The 19,895-nt window shown below is 40.6% G+C and overlaps 1 protein-coding gene across 10 annotated transcripts in view; it reads left to right on the top strand.

Annotated features, from left to right (window-relative positions):
* Nucleotides 1-19,895, top strand: part of TNS3 (tensin 3) — a 262,648-nt gene that overhangs the window by 154,592 nt on the left and 88,161 nt on the right. For all 10 annotated transcript variants that reach the window (XM_054817660.1, XM_054817661.1, XM_054817662.1 and 7 more), the window contains one exon: nucleotides 1,989-2,093. In XM_054817660.1, coding sequence (XP_054673635.1) covers nucleotides 1,989-2,093 — 105 coding nt within the window. The remainder of the gene's footprint in view (nucleotides 1-1,988; nucleotides 2,094-19,895) is intronic.

The following is a 19,895-nucleotide window of genomic DNA, read 5'->3' on the forward strand; positions in this document are numbered from 1 at the left end:
ACTTGTAGTAGCAGCCAGTAAGAAGTTGGATTCTGTCCAGCTGAACACAAAGATCTCACTTAGCCTCTTGGAATGCCATATAAGAAAAACAGTTGTATAAATAAATTTGTCTAGCTTGTTCTGAACGTTTCTGGATAGTAAATGCTTGAAGAAAGGCCAGCTGATATGTCTGAAAAACGATCAAAATTTTTTAAAGTCTCCCTTAGATGGCAAATCAGAGGTGGTTTTTTTTTAGCAGGCTCCAAGTTATTGGAAAGTAAGGTTCTAAGTAATTGGAAATTTGTATTCAATTGCTATCTAAGGGATTAAATGCCTAGGAAGAAGAGTTCACCTTGAAATACTTATTTACAATTTCTGCAAAATGACTTTTCCACATCTGGAAATATTATAGAATCATAGAATAACTGCAGGGTATCTCTAGTACATCCTCCTGATGAAAGCAGGGTCATCTGTGAGATCAGACCAGGTTGCCCAGAGCTTTGTCCAGTCAAATCTTGAAAATCTCCAAGGATGGAGACTTCACAACCTCAGTGGGTGCACTGTTCCAATGTCTGACTGTCCTCACAGTGGATTTAGTTTTCCTTATATTTACTCTAAACTTATCTAGATTCAATTTATACTTTGCCCTTGTTGTCCTTCTGCCTTGCTCCCACCTGTCTCTGTCTCCTCCATGGCCTTTGGGGGGGCTGCTGTCAGGTCCACCCCAAGACCATCTTATCTCCAGACTGAAGAAGCCCATGTCCCTCAGCCTTTCCTCACAGGGCAAGTCCTTCAGTCCTGACCACCCTTGTTGCCCTCCCCTGAACTCGCTTCATTTTATTCATATCTTTCTTGTATTGTGTAGCTCAAAACTGGACACAGTATTCTAGAAAATAACTGACTGTGATACAGTTTTTAAGAAAAAATGCACTTGCCAAGAAGATGACACCTAAATATTTAGGTAACAAACTTCATAAATCTGCCTTGTGACAAACGTCATCACAGAAACTCTCTACAGATGGCTTTTTTCTGCCTGCATATAAAGGTACAGGACCACATCATTCTTGTCCTAATTTTAACTTGCCTTGTTTTGAAAGTCACAGCATATACATAACACTCTGCATCTTTAGAACAATTTACAATAGGACTGACTTCTCCAGGCACAGCAGAAGAGGTGATAACTGAGGATTTCTTTGTTCCCTAATCTAGATAGAGGAACAAAGGCAGAAAACTGATTTGATTGGTATCAGTGTCAAAGCCAAGTCCAAGGTCATGAGCTCTTAATGCCTATGCTTTGCTTTTGAATCACTGGACTACACCGGTATTCCTCATAGTATACATTCAAAAGCTGAATATTATCTTATGCCTTGTTAAGGGCACAAAAATGTGGGTAACTGCTGAAAATTCCAGGTATGTTTGGCAGAAAGTACTTAAGCACAGTCAAACACACTGAAGGCAACCCTCCTAATCTCAGGTTCTGCCAGGAGGCTGGAGAATGGATGAAGCAGCATAGTTGGCACCTTGGGGGAACTGGGAGGGACATGGCACTTTTCAGCTCTCCTTACTCATCTTTAGTGATAAATTGCTCTGGTATCAGAATGATAATCTGTAACAAAGTCTTATTTTATCATTCCTTTAGTAGCATCTCTTTATAGATACTTGTGGTTTCATTCTGAAAAGCTATTTATTTTATTGTGCCTGCCTGTAGAGGTGGATGGATCATGTGTGTTAGTTGTGTTTAGGGGCTGATCCAAGTTATCAGAGCTACACCATAATCGGGAAGCTCAAGATAAAATTCTTTGCCTGTACCTTCTGTAATGAAACATAAATAAAGCTTTATCTGGTTTATATAGCCTTTCTTCCCCTCTTGCTGCTTCTCACATTTCAGAATATGGTATTGCAGTTTGGGGAGCAAACTTCTGTCAGAAGGCCTCATACATATGTGCGTGGATATAATTACAAATGTAGCTGTGATAATTTTTGGTCTCAAACAGATGTTTATTTTTTAGGATGTGAACACCTTCAGAATGACCACGGAGTGATAGTTGATTACAATACCTCAGACCCACTAATACGCTGGGACTCCTACAAAAATATGAGCCCTGATGGGGAAGGTGAGTAATTCAGTCACATGAGACCAAGGCAAAACCTTTCAGAACTGTGCCAGAGCATTTGAAGAGGAAGGAGAGCTCATTTGCTTGAACCTAATGCCACTTCACTGATGTGTTAAGTAGCTGTCTACCCTTCCCTATTTAACTTTAGTGGCTCTAATGGAAAGAAAGCTGTAGTAGATTCTTGTTAATGTACTGAATAGGACTGAGACACAACTGGTTGATACGAGTCACTATATTATTTGTAAACTTGCTTGATTTTTTTTGTTTTGTTCTAAAGCTTCTGTTGTGGTGAGTTTGTAGCCTTCAGTATTTACTATGTTATCTGGGATATTGCAGGAGGTGCGCTAGGCTGTAAAGTTATGGGTGAACAAATAGCAAAGGATGTGCATACCTGCATATTTCCCCTCATAAATTTACCTGTTTCCGGATTGCCCTTTGTGGTGGGTTGACCCTGGCTGGAGGCCAGGTGCCCACCAGAGCCACTCTCTCACTCCCCTCATTCACTAAACAGGGGAGAAAAGGCATAACGAAATGCTTGTAGGTTGAGATAAGGACAGGGAGAGATCACTCATTAATTGCTGTCACGAGCAAAACAGACCAAACTTAGAGAGGGAATTCATCTGATTTATTACTAGGCAAAACAGAGTAGAGGAATGAGAAAATAAAATCAACTCTTAAAACACTTCCCCCCACCCCTCCCATCTTCCCGGGCTCAACTTCACTCCTGGCTTCAACCTTCCCCCCCTCAGCGGCACAGGGGGACAGGGAATGGGGGTTACGGTCAGTTCATCTCACGGTGTTTCTGCCGCTTCTTCATCCTCGGGGGAGGACTCCTCTCATCGTTCCCCTGCTCCAGCATGGAGTCCCTCTCACGGGGTGCAGACCTTCAGGAGCAAACTGCTCCAGCGTGGGATCCCCCACGGGGTCACAAGTCCTGCCAGCAAACCTGCCCTGGCGTGGGCTCCCCTCTTCACGGGTCCACCGGTCCGGCCTGGAACTTGCTCCAGTGTGGGCTTCCCACGGGCCACAGTCTCCTTCAGGTGCCTCCACCTGCTCCGGCGTGGGGTCCTCCACGGGCTGCAGGTGGAATCTCTACACCCCCTCATCCTTCCTCCATGGGCTGCAGGGGGACAGCCTGCTTCACCATGGTCTTCACCACGGGCTGCAGGGGGATCTCTGCTCCGGCGCCTGGAGCTCCTCCTCCCCCTCCATCTGCACTGACCTTGGTGTCTGCAGAGTTTCTTACATCTTCTCACTCCTCTCTCCGGCTGCAAAAGCTCTCTCTCTCTAAGTGGTTTTTTTCTGTCTTAAATATGTTATCACAGAGGCGCTGATTGGCTTGGCCTTGGCCAGCGGCGGGCCCGTCTTAGAGCCGGCTGGCATTGGCTCTGTCAGACACAGGGGGAGCTTCTAGCAGCTTCTCACAGAAGCCACCCCTGTAGCCCCCCCGCTACCAAAACCTTGCCACGCAAACCCAACACACCCTTTTATTTCTTAGATTTTTCTTCTGTAATCTGCTGATACATACAGAAGATGAAAGCCGCCAGTAGCTGCTTTCAGATTTCTGAATGCAGTGTGGATGCTTTCCTGATGCTTTGCTTGAATGAATGTTGTGCTTTTAATGGATATAGTTTTCCTATAAGGACTCAGAATGTCACACCTATGTCTGCGCACCTCAGTGTACATGGCAAGCCTGACATGGTAGCAAGTAAAAACATGAGAGAAGCTATTGAATGGATGCCAAAGTTCTTGTTTTTACAACTCTCCTGTTATGAAATGAGAGGTAGAGCTAGGATACTTAATTAGCTGCTCTCTAGACTCAGTTTCCATTGATTTTTATAATCTTAATTCAGGATTGACCATCTAATGACTGTATCAGTGAGGATTTTAGGAGCATACTGGGAGCTTGACTTTTTTCCACTGCTTATCTCTCGTACAGGAGTATTTCTTAATCCAAAGCATACTCAAATCTGCAGAAAACTAAGGGAAAATAGAGGGTGAGGAGCAAACAGTCATTTGGCACCATTACATGGGGGAGGTAGAGCACTCCGTAGGGAATCATCAGAGGTTTTATAGTTCAGTAAGACTGTGCAGTATCTTTGAGAAGGAGTAACATCAAAGAGACTGAATCTTGGCTGAAGAAGATGTGTCAATCTCTACCCAAGATGTTTCCATATCATTTCCTTTCTTTTGCCCCCTCATCCTTTTCCCCCTCCTTTCTATATACATAGCCCTCAGCAAACAATGCATTGATGTAAAATATTTTTTTAATTGCTAAGATTGATTGGATAGATGGATTTGACCTTCCCATCCTCATGCACTGCATTGTATATAACTACGTCACTACAGGAAATTGAAAGCAGTGATAAATCTGTAGGCAGCACACTGGAAGATACAGAACTGTATGCTGCTCGTATCTCGTAGAAGACTTGATCACAGACCATTCACAAGTACAATTAGCTTATTGTCCTGATTTTCAGAAGTCATATGTGCCGCTTAATAGGGTTTTATGTGTAATTTGTTTGCATGATATATTTTTAATTACCTGAGATACAACAAATATGATGTGTTAGCATAGATATTGAGAAGTTTGGAGTGAGTCCAGAGGAGGGCCATGAAGCTAATCAGAGGGATGGACCACCTCTCCTGTGAAGAAAGGCTGAGAGAGTTGGGGTTGTTCAGCCTGGAGAAGAGAAGAATCTGGAGAGACCTTACAGGAGCCTTCCAGTACCTGAAGGGGGCCTACAGGAAAGATGGTGAGGGACTGCTTACAAGGGAGTGTAGTGACAGGACAAGGGGTAATGGGTTTAAGCTGAAGGAGGGTCGATTTAGGTTAGATGTTAGGAAGAAATTCTTCCCTGTGAGGGTGGTGAGGCACTGGAACAGGTTGCCCAGAGAGGTTGTGGATGCCCCATCCCTGGAAGTGTTTAAGACCAGGTGGGATGAGGCTTTGGGCAATGTGATCTAGTGGAGGGTGTCCCTGCCCATGGCAGGGGGGTTGGAACTAGATGATCTTTGAGGTCCCTTCCAACCCAAACTTTCTCTTCAGATCCCTTGGGAAGTGTTTCTTGTATATTGAACTAATTGTCCTCCATAATAGACTGAAGATTTTATTAAGTTTCTAAGTTTGTATCAGAGTTCCTCCTCCTCGAGCAGTGCATTAGTACAGAGGCTTCTCTTATCTTGATTTAAAATTATGCAGTCAAATGTAGAATTTGGAACTACAAAAATCAGAAGGTCTTCCTGCTGCCATATAGAAGTCTGAGATAGTTGCTATTGGTTTTCTTGTGGTTTTAAAGTCATGGTACTCATCAGGTCTTGTGTGTGTTTTGTGGGCAGGAAGGAACAGAAATGATCTTGCCTAGTACTCTTTTTTTTTTCCCTTTTTTTTCTTTTTTTCCTTAAGGCATCACTTAACATACAATAAATGTGTATGGATTTATCAAGGGTTGCTCATTTGCTGTAAAATAGCAAGTTGACCACAAAGGTATATCATCTGTTGCCACAAATGAGTAGTATCTTCTGTTATGTCAAGAGATTTAAATGTGTCCCAATTCCTCTTGATAATCATGTTTTTCAATTTAACTTGGATATTGTAGCTCACATACTTTCAGCCACACTTCACTGTCTGTCTTTTGGTTGCTTAGGTCACATGCATCTCCTTTATATTTAGACAGATTTGGGTATTGCGATTGTTCATGATAATATTTTGGGAGTAGCTTGAAGTAAAGTGATAGACTAATGTGGGGTTAGTAGCTATTGTTATTAAAAATTAATAAAAGCAATTACTGCTTGTAATTATGGCATTTGGGGCAGGGAGAGGGGGAGTTAGTGATAAATGAGGGTAAAGTATTTTCTATGGGAACAGAAAGTTGAAAGAAACAAGCAGTCCCTTCCCCCTCCCTGAAAAACTTTTCATATGCTTTACACTTACTAATATTTCTCTCTCTCAAATACCAAATGACAACTAGTTTTGAAAAAAGCTGCCCCTGACCAGAGGGAAGAGGTAAATGGAAAAGGTTTGATTTGTCTTCTGTTGAGGTGGTTTTTTTAGTTCTCAGTGATAATTTTCAAGATTATTACTTGATATGTGTGACTGGGATGCTATACTGCCATTTGTGTGTGCAGCATTCAGTTAGTTGAGATACGAGATTTTTTTGTTTCATTTTGTTTTTTTAATAAAGAAAACTGGTAAGCATCAAAAGTTGTAGTTTGCCAAAACAGTATTTATTTCAGTTTGACTGAATTCAGTGGATTGGCAACAGAAATGCACCCGGTTCTTGTTCAGTGTTCCATTTTAAGACATTTCACTTATTTTAACAACAGCTAAATCTCTCTGCACTGTTTTGTCTGCCAGCTCTACAATCTGTGGAAAGAAAAAAACGTGCACGTTAGAAATTGTTTAAAATGACAAGGACTTTTAGCAAGTCTTTACAAGGCAGGAACTAAGTATCTTTCTCAACAGAACGTCACTGTGTGTTTCCTAGCAAAGTGGGTTTGCTTTGATAATTAGAAAACAACTTTGGAAACAAAAGGATGTTTTTAATTCAAACCAAATAGGGTAGGGCTGAGTGAACCCAAATTCTTATATCACAAGAGCATTGCTTTACAAATTTTCTAGCCTTTTGTAACTGTAATCAACAGCGATTAGTCAAAAATTGCCAAATATTTATGAACTAGTTTGCTCCTGCTCTTTTTCTTTTCAGAAGGGAAAGTATCTGAGAAGTGTCTCCAGGTAGGCAATAACCAACATTCTGGTATTCACCCACGTCATGTGATTAGATGGGATGTTTGACTTTTATTGAATTTTTTTCTCCTCTTCAACCCAAAGTAAATAGCTATTCAATAGGGAGGTGCCCTCTCTCGTAGTTAAACACTTGTTTTCCCAGAGGGCCATTCAGTATTGCAAAACTCAAGGGCTGAGGCAAAATTTCTTGGCTTTGGTACCTTAACAGGAATGCATATGCCTACCAAAGAAAACAGCAGATTTGATGTCGTTTCTGGTGAGTGAAGCTGAAAGATAAATTGGTAGTGAATAAATGTTAATTCCAGCTTTTAGCCACCAGCTGGATGCAGTATTCTTTGAAACAAAGATTTATTAGAAGGTAGGGATGAAAAGGTGTCCTGCAACAATTTCCCCTCTTTCTATTTGACATTGAAAATAGAAACATCTATAGAAAACAGAAATATTTACCCTGTCAAATGCTGCCAGTTTGAAAAGGTGTCTGAAATGCATTGGAGTGTCTGCCTTTAATTGATTTTCTCTGATGAAACCTGTCTTCTTGTTACCGGAAAGCAACAATATAATTCACTCTCTAAGGCTTATTTTGAAGTTTTAGAAAGCAGGCATTCTTTATTGCAGCGCTGGGTGCACGGGGGATAACTCCACCTAACATGCACAACCAAAAGACAAAACTAGCAAGTATTTATACTATGTTAATATACATATTCAGTATATTTCCGAGTAGTGCTTACCACATTCATGGATTTTCCGGGAACTCGTTAGCATATGCTAATGTCTTTCGCGCATGTTTGTTGGCACCTCCGGGTGGTCGTCGGGGGTCTTCAGACTCAGTCCTGGTATCACTATACCTTATCCCTCAAGGCTGGTTTTGTGATCACCTTGTAACTTTCTTATCTTTGCGCATCTGTTCTTCCAAGGCCGAGCTGTTTAAAATGAGATTGTTCCAGAGCTTCTTATCTTACAACTAATTATTTTGTGAGTTACAATGGTTTCCCTTTTGTTTGGTTACCTCTATTGAGCAATGGCTCTAATTGCTTGAATTGATCTTAATATTTCAATATTCACAGGTATCAATCCCTTTTCTTTTTGAGGATTTGTAGCTTACATGCTACAATTTCTCACTATACAAACTTAGTGTATCTTGAACAGAGGTTAGTACAGCAGTGACAGCATTGAATCATTATGCAGGCAAGAATACAAACCACTATAATAAAAATCACTAATAAAAATAGCTTTTTCAACCACAACCAGTTAGGTAGCCAAGAAGTAAGAGTATTCCAAATCTCTTCAAACCCAAAAGAGGTATTCTCTTTAGTAACTTCATGTAAAATTGTTGTTTGGTCATGTATGTTTTTTTAAATCTTCAGCTATCCTTCCACTCTCATCAATAGAGCAAGTGGAAGTGCTTGTATCCAGATCATTGAGGTTTGGTGGTTTTTCTTTGTTGTTTTGGGGGCTTTTTTTGTTGGGTTTTTTTTTTTTTGCAAATTTTAGTCAATTGTAGTTTTAAGGTTTGATTCATGCGCTCTACCCGTCCACTAGATTGTGGATGATAGGGGGCATGCAATTCCCATGTTATTTGTAATATTCTACTTACTTGTCGGATAATGTTTGCAACAAAATGTGGTCCCCTGTCCAAAGAAATCCCCAAAGGAACACCAAATCATGGTATTACTTCTTTAAGCAAGATCTTAACAACTTCCCTGGCTTTGTTGGTGTGACATGGGAAATCTTCAGGCCATCCTGTAAAAGCATCCACCAATACTAATAGATATCTCAACCTTCCTTTTCTTGGTAGTTCAGTGAAATCTACCTGCCAGTGTTCTCCTGGAATATTTCCTGGTTTTGTTGATCCAAACTGAATTTTATTCTGTGTCTTTGGATTATTCCTAAGGCATGTTTCACACCTTTCAACTACAGACTTTATATTTTCTACCATATTACCACTCACCACTGATATTTGTAGATGTTTCAATAAATTTTCAGTTCCCCAATGAACACTATTATGTTCTTTCTTTACTATTTCATGCATCAAAATTGGGGTTAGAATTACCTGCCCTGTAGGAGTAACAGCCCATCCATTTTCCTGTATTTCACTTTTCAGTTTCAATTAAATTCTTATCCCAACTATCATAGTTAGGGAATTCTCCTAATTCTGTCTTCTTTTCAGGTATTATTGCCAATATCCCTTTACCGTTTTCTGCAACCTTACAAGCGGTCACATCGGCCAGTTGATTGCCTCTTTCTTGTGGGGTTTGTCCGGTTTGATGAGCTTTACAATGCATGATAGCCACTTCTCTTGGTTTCTGTACACTTTCAAGTAATTTTAAAATCTCCTCCGCATGCTTAATTCCGGTTCCTTGAGATGACAACAGTCCCCTTTCTTTCCAAATTGCTCCGTGTGCGTGTAATACTCCAAATGCATACTTGGAATTGGTCCATATATTCACTCGCTTTCCTTCACTTAGTTCTAAGGCTCTTGTTAGTGCAGTCAATTCTGCTTTCTGGGCTGATGTTTTTGGTTGCAGAGCTTTTGCTTCTACAACGGTATCCACGTAGTTGCAGCATACCCTGACATCCGGATCCCTTTTTTTCACAAAGCTGCTCCCATCTGTATATAGCTCCCAGTCTGGGTTTTCCAGAGAGGTGTCTTTCAGGTCAGGTCGACTGGAATACACTTCCTCAATGATCTGTAAACAATCATGTGTGGGTTCCTCTTCTTCCAGTTGTCGGGGTGACAGGAAAACTGCCAGATTTACTACTGCAGTGGATTTCAAAACAGCATCATCTTGTTCAAGAAGCGCCACTTGATACTTCAGCATTCGGCTTGGAGACAGCCAGTGCCCGCCTTTCTGGTTCAGGACAGTGAGTACCATGTGTGGTACAAAAACAGTCATCTTCTGTCCCAGTGTCAGTTTCCGGGCTTCTTGAATTAGCAGCACAGTAGTGGCCACAGCTCTCAGACATCCTGGCCATCCTTTGCTGATATTGTCCAATTGCTTGGAGAAATAGGCCACAGCGTGTCTGTTGCCTCCCAACATCTGAGAGAGCACCCCCAGAGCTACAGCTTGCCGCTCATGAACAAACAATTCAAAGGTTTTGGTTAGATCCGGGAGTCCTAAAGCTGGTGCTTTCATCAGAGTTCTTTTTAGTTGTTTAAAAGCATTTCTGATCCCATTCCAAATGTTCAGGTGGTGAATTTTCCTGTAGTTCATATAAAAGTTTCACAGTGAGTCCATCATTGGTGATCCACAGCCTGCACCACTCCACTATTCCAAGGAAGGTTCACAGTTCCTGTGCATTCTGGGGCTCTGAGAGTTGACAAATAGCTTCTTTTCTCTCTGTGCTCAATCTTCTTTGTCCTTTTAAAAGTTCAAATCCCAAGTATTTATTCTTGTGTGATTTGAGCTTTTTCTTTTGAAACTCAGTAACCATTTAATCCCAGAAAATTCAAAAGATCAATGGTTAATTGTAAGCATTCTTCCCAGGTTGCAGTTGCAATGAAAATATCATCAACATACTGCAACACAGTCCCTGTTTTATGTTTTCTTTTCCAGGTTTCCAATTCTTTGGCTAATTGATTTCCAAATATTGTGGGACTATTTTTAAATCCCTGTGGCAACACTGTCCAAGTGTACTGTGATTTGCAACCCATTTCTGGGTCTTCCCACTCAAAGGCAAATATATTTTGACTTTCATGCTCGAGAGGTATGCAGAAAAAGGCATCTTTCAAGTCTATAACTGTGAACCACTCGGTTTTAGCCCGATTCCAGCCTCTAGTTTCAAAGGATATTGTTTTTGCCTTACAGGCTTCATTCCTGCTTTGAGTTCAATCTTTATCGGTTCGGCATTCTTAGCTTTACCAGGAACTTCTCCAGCCCATACAAGGGGTGTCACTGCATTCTCCACTTCCGGTGGAATGCAAGTTTCTAAAATTTTATCTTCCTGCAATAGGAGCACAGATGCTTGTACAAGTTTTAGATTCAGGAATTAACACCTCAACCTCCCCATCTTTAAAGGTGATTTGCACTTCCAATTTACTCAATAGGTCCCGTCTCAAGAGTGGTATAGGACATTCAGGCATATATAAAAATTGGTGAGTTACTCATTGTTTTTCAAGCTTAAAATTTAAAGGATGGAAAAAGGCACGCTGTTCTGCTTTCCCTGTGGCACTTGCAACGTTTACTGTATCATCGCTCAATTTTCTTTGACAAGTAATAAGTTACTCCAGTATCTACAAGAAAATCCAAGAAAATCTATTTTCCGTTTCCCCAGCTCTACTGTGGGGTTCTGCTGGGGAGGTTTCCCCCATCCCCTTCAGGACTTAGTTAATGGGGAACTGATGTGGAAAGGGAGCTGCTTCTTGATTGTATCGTGCCTCCTCCAGAACCTCTGGACTGATAGGAATAGGATGCGTAAAACGGTCCTTAATCTTTCCAATGTCCCAATTCTTTACAATATGCACACTGATTATCTCCTAAGGTATTCCTGTTTTTTTGTGCTGGAGGGGCCTCGCCTCTCCCCATAGTATTGCCATCCTCCCCTGAAGTTACTGTTTGCTGACACTCCCTGCAGTGCAGCTCTCAGGTTACCCTCTCTTTCCCTGTCTCTCCCTGCCTGTCTCTGCTCTCTTTCGTTTTCTCCTTGCTCTTCTCTCATTTTCTTCTCTTTCTCCCTGTTATCAAAAACCATCCATGCAACCTCCAACATCTTTCATTAATTCCAAATCATCCTCCTCATCACGCCCGCACTTCAAACACCGTTGCCTTGTACTACAAGCAGAGCAACACCTTCACAGCCTCCCGCTACCTTTTTCTGCAACTTTTTCCTTTCCCCATTCTCTTTAACCACTTCTCAGTTATTATACATTTTCCCAGCCCTTTCCAACAACTTGCTCAAATTCCTCCAATCTTCAAATATCCAGAGATGCCTGTTCCAAAAAAGATAAATGCTAACTGCAAGGCATCTCCCTCCTTTTCAGGATCTTCCCTATAAACACCCGCCAGCTTTTTCCACAAACATAAATCAGTCACAGAAGGGTACTTTAACGGTCACTGGTCCCTCTGCCCCTACTGCCTGTCGCAGCAGAGCTTGCACAACTCGACCTCCCAATCCTCCCCTCGTTCTCCCTGCAATAGTACTGAATTTCTCACTTCCAGCAAAAGATTCCCCTTCATCAGAAACATCCTCCTCGTCCAGTCCTCTGTATTTGACACACCATTTACTGATACTACACGCCAAACAACAACGCTTAGAGAGTTTCTGATTATCTTTTTCCAAGGTCAGAACCAAAGGATCTCTCAGTATTAATTTACATTCCCTGCTCCATTCAGGATGATCTCGTAAAGCAGAGAATAAATCAACATAGGGAACTTCATCCCATTTTCCTTCCCGTCTTAAGAATAACAACAACTGTAACAGAGTATCATAAAAGTGCCATTAACCAGCCACTTTTCTCTATCATTCAGTCTATACAATGGCCACCACTGATTACAATATTTGATTAGATCATCTTTCTTTGCAACTCCTCCTGGGGGTCCTGCTATTTGCTTCCAATTTAATAAAATGCACCCAAGAGGAGATTTCTTTAAGATCAATTCCCTTTTAGAAGTTCCAGTTTCCATTTTAAAAACAGGGCACAAAACAATTTAACCCCAGCTTTTTAAAACAGTAATACACACTTACAAACACTGTAACAACAAACACAAAAACACACAATTACGATCACAGCCGTATTCAACATTCAACAGACAAACTTCCGAGCTTCGAGCTTCGGTTTCAGGAAGCAGACTTATCCTTCAGTTTCAATCAAAGGGTACTTTCCCTTTGCCCCAGGGATACAGCCCAACCCTGCGCATCTTTCGCTTTCGCTACGACTGATGGGCAGGCAACAGAAAATAATACTGAAAGAATGCCTTTACCTTATTGATGGTCCTTGCTCAGAACTCTTTGGTCTGGGGATCGGAGGTTCTCCCCGAGAATCCCTCGGTGCCGGTTGGAGGTCCTGCGATCCCTCTGATCCACCGATGTTCAAGAGCAGTGTCCCACCTGGGTCGCCAAAATCTGTTACCGGAAAGCGGCAAAATAATTCACTCTAAGGCTTATTTTGAAGTTTTAGAAAGCAGGCATTCTTTATTGCAGCGCTGGGTGCACGTTATAAGCCTTAGAGAGTGAATTATTTTGCGGCTTTCCGGTAACATTCTATTTCTTGAAGTTTTGTATGTTCTTTTTTTTAATATATAATTTAAATTTGGTTAGTCTTCTTAATCATGAGGCTGACAATGAGTTTTAAGATAAATTACTATAAAATGGTTTCTCTTGTATGTCAGTAATATTGAATGCAAACATAGGATTACAAGCTTTAATTTCTCCTTGTGCACCAATTCTCTCTCACCTCCTTTAATACAGCATTGATTGTAACTGTACTGTAGCTTAAATATTTCTTCAGCCCAATATGTTAGGGACTAAGTATAAGTTCATTCAGGTGTTTTCAAGATTGTGCTTGACTAACTAAGATTGCTCTGGACTGTAATCTCTTATTTTCATGTTTTGGGGTTTTGAGGGTTTTCTTGTGGTTTGTTATTTTGATTTTTTTTGGTTGGTTGTGGTTTGGGTTTTTTTGGTGTGTGGGGTTTTTTTCTTTTTTTTTAAACCAAAAAAAAGTATTAGAGTATTTTGGATAGGTCAGTTAGGAGCTGAGAATTAAATGCAGTCGGGGCCAGACTTTCAAAGGATTTACTGATTCAAAGTATCTTTTTTGGCTCATTTTAAAGGAGGATCTCTTAAGATATACTGTACACCTTTTTGAAAGTCTTGATTGCTTACTTAATGCTAAGCTGAGCTCTAGAACTTGGCCTGTCAAGTTCTATTGAAAAATATTTTTTTCCTTTTACCCAAACACGTGAGTGTATTGATAAGGCAGGTTCTAAAGTGAGGAATTATGTGCACTGGGTGCACTGGGATATTGATTTTGCTAGCTACCATTTGCCAGTTCTGCTGAGTTTAAATTTATCTCAAATAAAAACAGAAAACCCCCCAAAATGCTAAGTGCCAGAGAAGGACGGTTATAACTGAGATAAGTGTTGAAAGTCTCATGCCCAAAAACAACAACAGATTAGAAGCAAAGTTCCCTAGGCATTTACCCTAAGCGCCTGGTTTTTTCCATTAGCCTCCTGCCTCTGACTGCCTGTACTTCCCTTTCTCTTTCCTATGAATTCCTTTGTCCTTGGTTCTTTGTCAGCTTCTACTTAGATATTCTCCTGTAGCTTCTCTGCCTTTCATTCTGTGAAGGTTGTTTGGGCACACTTGCCTCCACACCCCCCAGTATCAATGTCTTTAACAGTGCACAGGTTTATTTGAAGCACGGGTTGCACATGTCAAATACTTTCAAAGCTACTTCAGAGCCAATTATTTGCTTTCAAATAAATACATTTTTAATGCCCTCCAATTGATTTCTGTCCTGTCTCAGTAATAGGCAGTGGTTTTATCTCAAGGTTGTTATTCACTAACCCTTTGTCAAAGGCTTTCATTACACTTTTAGACCCAAAGACCACAGGGCGAAATTTAAGTGGTTTAATAGAAGTTTATGGTACATTCAGATATCTTTTGCAGTTCTATTTTTATAATACTGTGCATACCTCTCTCTTCAGCACAGGAGGACTCAGTAGAAACTCGGAGGAAGGTAGCACACATGACTGTGGCTAGCATTCTGTCTTCTCCTTCCCGTACTCTGTATGTATTGCCCAAAGGCTGTTACCTCGAGGCCATGTAACACTGCTGTTTCAAGCAAGTCTTTTTTTCCCCAGCTTATTTGGATTCCTGAGCAGGCTTGCATTTACCTTTTAGCATGTGCCTGTTTCTTAGTCATGTCAACTACAGCCTATAGTTGTTAATATTGTTAATTTTAAACACTAACGTCCAAATCAATATCTCCTTCCATGTACCACAGGAGAAGCCTCTTCTCCCAGTCTTACAATCTGCTTAATGGCCCAGGTTGAATAGAGTCCTGAAAGGCAAACCTCTGCCACAGGTGTGTGTTTCCCTACACCTGCTTCCTGAACAACTCTTCCTGTCTCCTATGAAGGTGATAGGGCATCCCACCTGTTTAGCTTCATTAGACAAGGAAAAATGACTTTAATCTTTTTTTTCCCTGTAAAACCTTACTTGCTTGAGAGTAAAATTAGTGTGGCAGCATCAGAGATTGAAAGTGCAACTGGTGGGAACAAACCAAAATGCCTTAGTACAAATTTGGATTTGGTGCTTGTGCTGTGACTTTCCTAAGACCATAAAGAGAAGCAATTAAATCCCCTCTCTACCTGCACTCAAGCACACATACACTGAACTACCTTGTGCATCATGCTTTCTATGTAAGTGTTCAGTCCAGTACCCAATGAAAATGTGAATAGAGGGCATCATCAGCCATGGTGCCATTTGCACATGACATAAGAGGTCATGCTGTCTCTTAAATTAATACATGTGCATGAATGAACCCATGATTCGTGATACTGAATTCATGATAATCTCCAAATGGCAAATCTCTGGGAAGACTTACAAAAGACTTTAGCATGAAAGTGGTTGGAGTTTCTTGGGGTTTTTAGGCCACCATGAAGTAAAGGCAATCCCGAAGTAATCAGATTGTTCTGAGTGACTATTCCTGGGTTTGGGTGTAATTACTGCCCATTTTGCTGGTCATTTGACAGCGTGCACCTTGCCTTTTTTGGCTAAGTTACTTTTCAATGACTCTCTCCTCTTGGTCCTGCTTCAGGGTTTCAGCTAGCCACTACACCACTCCCTTCATAAGAAGGCTAATGATTTTGTGGTATGGTGTTCACCCTTCTGTCCCCATTGGCAAGTATGTTCTGTTGATTAGAAAGGCCTGATCAGTTTCTGCTAACAGCTTATGTAAAATGTTTTGTTTTGTTATGGACGTGCTTTGGTTAGGAAGGCTTGATTCTATAATTAGTGCTGGTTTTTGAAGGAGAGCTCTTCCAGCAAATTGCGTATGTGTTACTGTTGGGATTATTCTGGAACTGTCCATTTTTGTTGAGAGTCTGGCTCTCAACTGGTTAATGAAACATACATGTTAGTTTCTGCCACTGAATACACACAGCAGGTACTGAAGAACTGAGGACTCTTCCTGGAAAGGTTTCTGCAGCAAGCATCTTCTGCAAATAGTGGTTCTCTTTAAGGTTTTTTTTTTCCCCCTTGCATGTGTTTCCAAAGAGGTGTTAATACTCACACAACCACTTCCTATATGTGCTAGTGGGGTTTTTTTCCTTTAATTTGGAAAAGAGCAGAATGAAAGACTAGTCCTCCTGAGTCCCACAACTTTTGATTTCAAGGTCTTTTTTTTAAGAGCTACCTGTTATATTTGACAGTCTATACAGAATGAAGCATACCACTCTGTAAGTGTCCTTTTAGTACTATAAACCACAGGCACTTCTGATAGTAAAAATGTGGTTGAATAAATTCCTCCAAGCCATGAGATAACAAATTTTTTAAGCGACCAACAGCAGAATCTTAGCTGTACCAGTAACAGTAGCAGCCTTTAGTGCAGTCAGCTGTAGTGTTGTGCTACTTTTTCAGTGGTACATGCTAGTTTTGAGTGAAACTTTGCTAAAGATAGTATGCTTGTTGGATTGATCCCAGAAAGCTGTCCTGGGAATCTCTAACCCTGCTCCAGCAGTTTCACTTGTTGAGTGTTAAATGTTTATCCGTGATCCCTTCTATTTAAGGCTTAAATTCTTTGCAAAAATTTCCATGAACATCAGAGAGCTTTGGGTCAGACTCCTAAGCAATGAGGGGAAATTGAGAGATGCGGCAGACTTCAGGTCTGCCTGCATATTGATGATACGTCCTCTAGATTCTGCTTTCAGACATGGACAGTATTTGAATGCTGAGGAATAGCAGCTAGTTCCTTCCAGACTGAACAGAAGGAGGCAACTTCCAGTAAGCAGAGGGATGGGGGTTTTTGTCAGAACCCAGGCCTATTTCTTATTGTGGACATGTTCTCTCTAACTGCGAAAGCAGAAGTGGCGTTACTAGAGCCCTTTTATATTGTTCTCTCTGTTCCTGAAGTCTATCAATATATAAACGTGTTGCCTGCTGAAAGGACAGGTCTTTTACTAGACACAGGTGGAAGCACTGTCACGCAAGCCTTCATCTGTGCAGTTTCTGAGATGGCCCTGGGCACTGAATTGTCTCCCGAGCGGCTAGACTGTGTCTTTGGGGTCTTCATGTTCAATATTGTTTCTCTATCTTATTCTGGACCTTGATGAATGTTACCTAATCTGTTACCCATTTAAGAGACTTGCTAAACTTCTGAAGCTCACCTTATGTTTCTGGCGTTAAGCTCTTCCTTGTATTCCTTTTAGTAAATATGCATAAAATATGCTTTGTAGGAAGAACTTTTGTTTCTAAGTCATTTAGGCACCTATAGAAAATTTCCACCAAAACTACATACTTTATTATGTTAGTATAGGCTTGTTTTTAGCATGTATAGATCATCTTGAAATACTCTTTTTGAGAAAGGTAAATACTATAAATATTATATTATCATATAAGGTTACTATATATTACTTCTACTATTGCTCTAATACCTGAAAATAAGCCACAAGTCTTTTTAGTCCCAGTGCAAAAGCCTCTAAGTTTGATTAGTAAGTTAGGAAATCAAAGACCTCTGATAAATGTATCTGTACCTTAGCTTCCCTTTCCAATATGTGGACTTGTTTAGAAACACCTGAAGATCAGTTTATTGAAAGTGCCAGAGTCGTGGAGCAATTTTATTAATAATGGTAATACTGTTAGATTATATGTTCCATACTCAACAGAAAGTAAATTGATTATGTTGACCTTTTAGGCAGACCTTTTTAAGCCCTTTCTTTTTTTTACTGTGGTCCTGTACAGTTTTCAGCAACCATGTAGAGTCATCAGTGTTTTTCTGCTGCTTCACATTTGAAGGCCATAACTAATTTTTGCACGAAGCCTAATAGTATTGTAAGAGAAAAGCCATGACTTGAGGTGAGTATGCTGTTGCAGCTGTAGGGAAGAATAATCATGAATTCTGAACCTCAGCATTTGGAGTACACACTTGCAAATTAGTGGAATGTTCCTGAAGATGGGCTTTCTTTTTGGAATAAATGAAAGAAAATAGTTTCACGTAGTTCAGTGACTTTGTAAGCCCTTAAACTTTGCTTGGTGTTTTGTACTTGTGGCGATGTTTCTGTACCATGATATTCTGTTATTCTTTTACTGGTTATCCAAGCACAAGCTACTTCAAGTTAAGTCTTTGCTTAAATGACTGAGAAAAGTTTGGAGAAATAGAATCAAAATGACATGATAGATACTAGCTTCTGTATATCAGGTTGCAGTAATAAATGTATCAGTCTATTCTTTGTACTTTGGCTCTTGGCACAAGTGATACTGTCTTTTGATCCTAGGTGAGCAAAAGTGGGACAATATATTACAGTAGTATTCTAAGGGTGAGTCTGTGCTGGCTGGCTCTGCCTGTGTTCCATGCTGGCTGAACAGCAGCCAACCTCTGGTGTAGAAGCTGTGTGCTTTGTGAAGCAGTTTTTTCTTACTCTGGAACACTTGTAAAATCATTAAAGTACAGATGTGATCATTTCGAATGGCTGGGAAATACATGTTAGCGTTTGCACAGCATGAAGATTCTGTAGGGTCTTGGATGCCCTCTCCTTTGCTTTCCAAAAGATTCAAGGTTTAAGGACCTCATGTAAGCCTGAGGGTCCTGCTTGTTAGCGTTTTGCTAACAGCAACCCCCTCAGTTGGTTTCCTTTCAGACTGTTTGTTCACTTTTTGGTTTTGTGATACATGGCTTGTTTTCTTCATCCTCCTTTATTTATGTTAGAGTCAGAGACTTGGGAAGCATAGCAAACCAAACAGCTTCCTGATGGCTTAGCTACTGCTATTCCACGTTGGAAAACTAGTTCTTTAAAATTGAATGCATATATGAATATCAGCATTTGCTTGGATGTCTTGGATAATCAAGGGAAGAAAAAACAATGTTAGAAGATTACTTCATACCTTTTTCCTTTCTTTCCAGTCCATTCTGTTATCCTGAAATTATAATACCCCAAAAATGTATTAAAGGATTGCCAGATGAATATTTATGAACCAGGAATTTATCTTGCAGCCTTGGATTCACCAAATTCAGGATCTACATTTTATATCACAGTTTGAGAGTTGCACTAAATGCAGTTTTAGGTCTCCAAATTGTAGAAAGCATCACGATTGAGCAATGCAAAGGTCTAAGATGATACAGATTCACAATGTTGATCCATATCCTTTTCCCAAAACTTTTGGTGAGTTCATTGTGATCAGTTCATTTGCATCACCCTTCTCTGCCACTGTGCGCTAGACCAGCTGTCATCTGTAGTCACAGCCGTCAGCATAAAAGCTTTGAAGAGGTATATATTGGAACCTAGCTTACAGAATTTAAATGTTCCATACCTGAACTGGACCAGACTGGCACAACCAGTAATCTGATAGTCCTCAGATGTGAGAATGTGCACACAACCAGAAGTACCCACTGCTGCAAAAGGTGATGTGTCCTAGAAAGCCTGGAAACCAGTTGAGTGATATGGTTTGAGAACATTTTCTAAACACATCCATGGATAGGTTTAACCTGTAGTTATACAAGGCTCGCTTGAGTTCCCAAAGCATTCTTGTGGTGATTGTGTGGAGCACCACTAAGGCTATCCAAAACAATAAAATTTCAGCAGCATGGTGATCTGTCTGAATGAATCTGTTGCAGGTAAACTATCTGTAGGATAAGTTACTTTATGCAGAGCTGCTATTACCTTGTCCAGGTTTCTTCTGGTAATCTAACTAGTGCATGTGTTGGTGTTGAGTCTCAGTCTGCGTTCAAGCATGCTGAGTGCTAATGGTCTACAATCACCAGCATGCATGTGCAGTGCAGGCTTATGAAGGAGCAGAAGAGGCCTGTAATTGAAACAAGGAATACAGTTGGGTTATTTTCCTCACAGAGAACCAAAACACATTGAGATCAAAACTAAATTTGCATCTTAAGTGAGACT

The sequence above is a fragment of the Grus americana genome, chromosome 2 (assembly GCF_028858705.1).
Source record: "Grus americana isolate bGruAme1 chromosome 2, bGruAme1.mat, whole genome shotgun sequence".
NCBI classification, from domain to species: Eukaryota; Metazoa; Chordata; class Aves; order Gruiformes; family Gruidae; genus Grus; species Grus americana.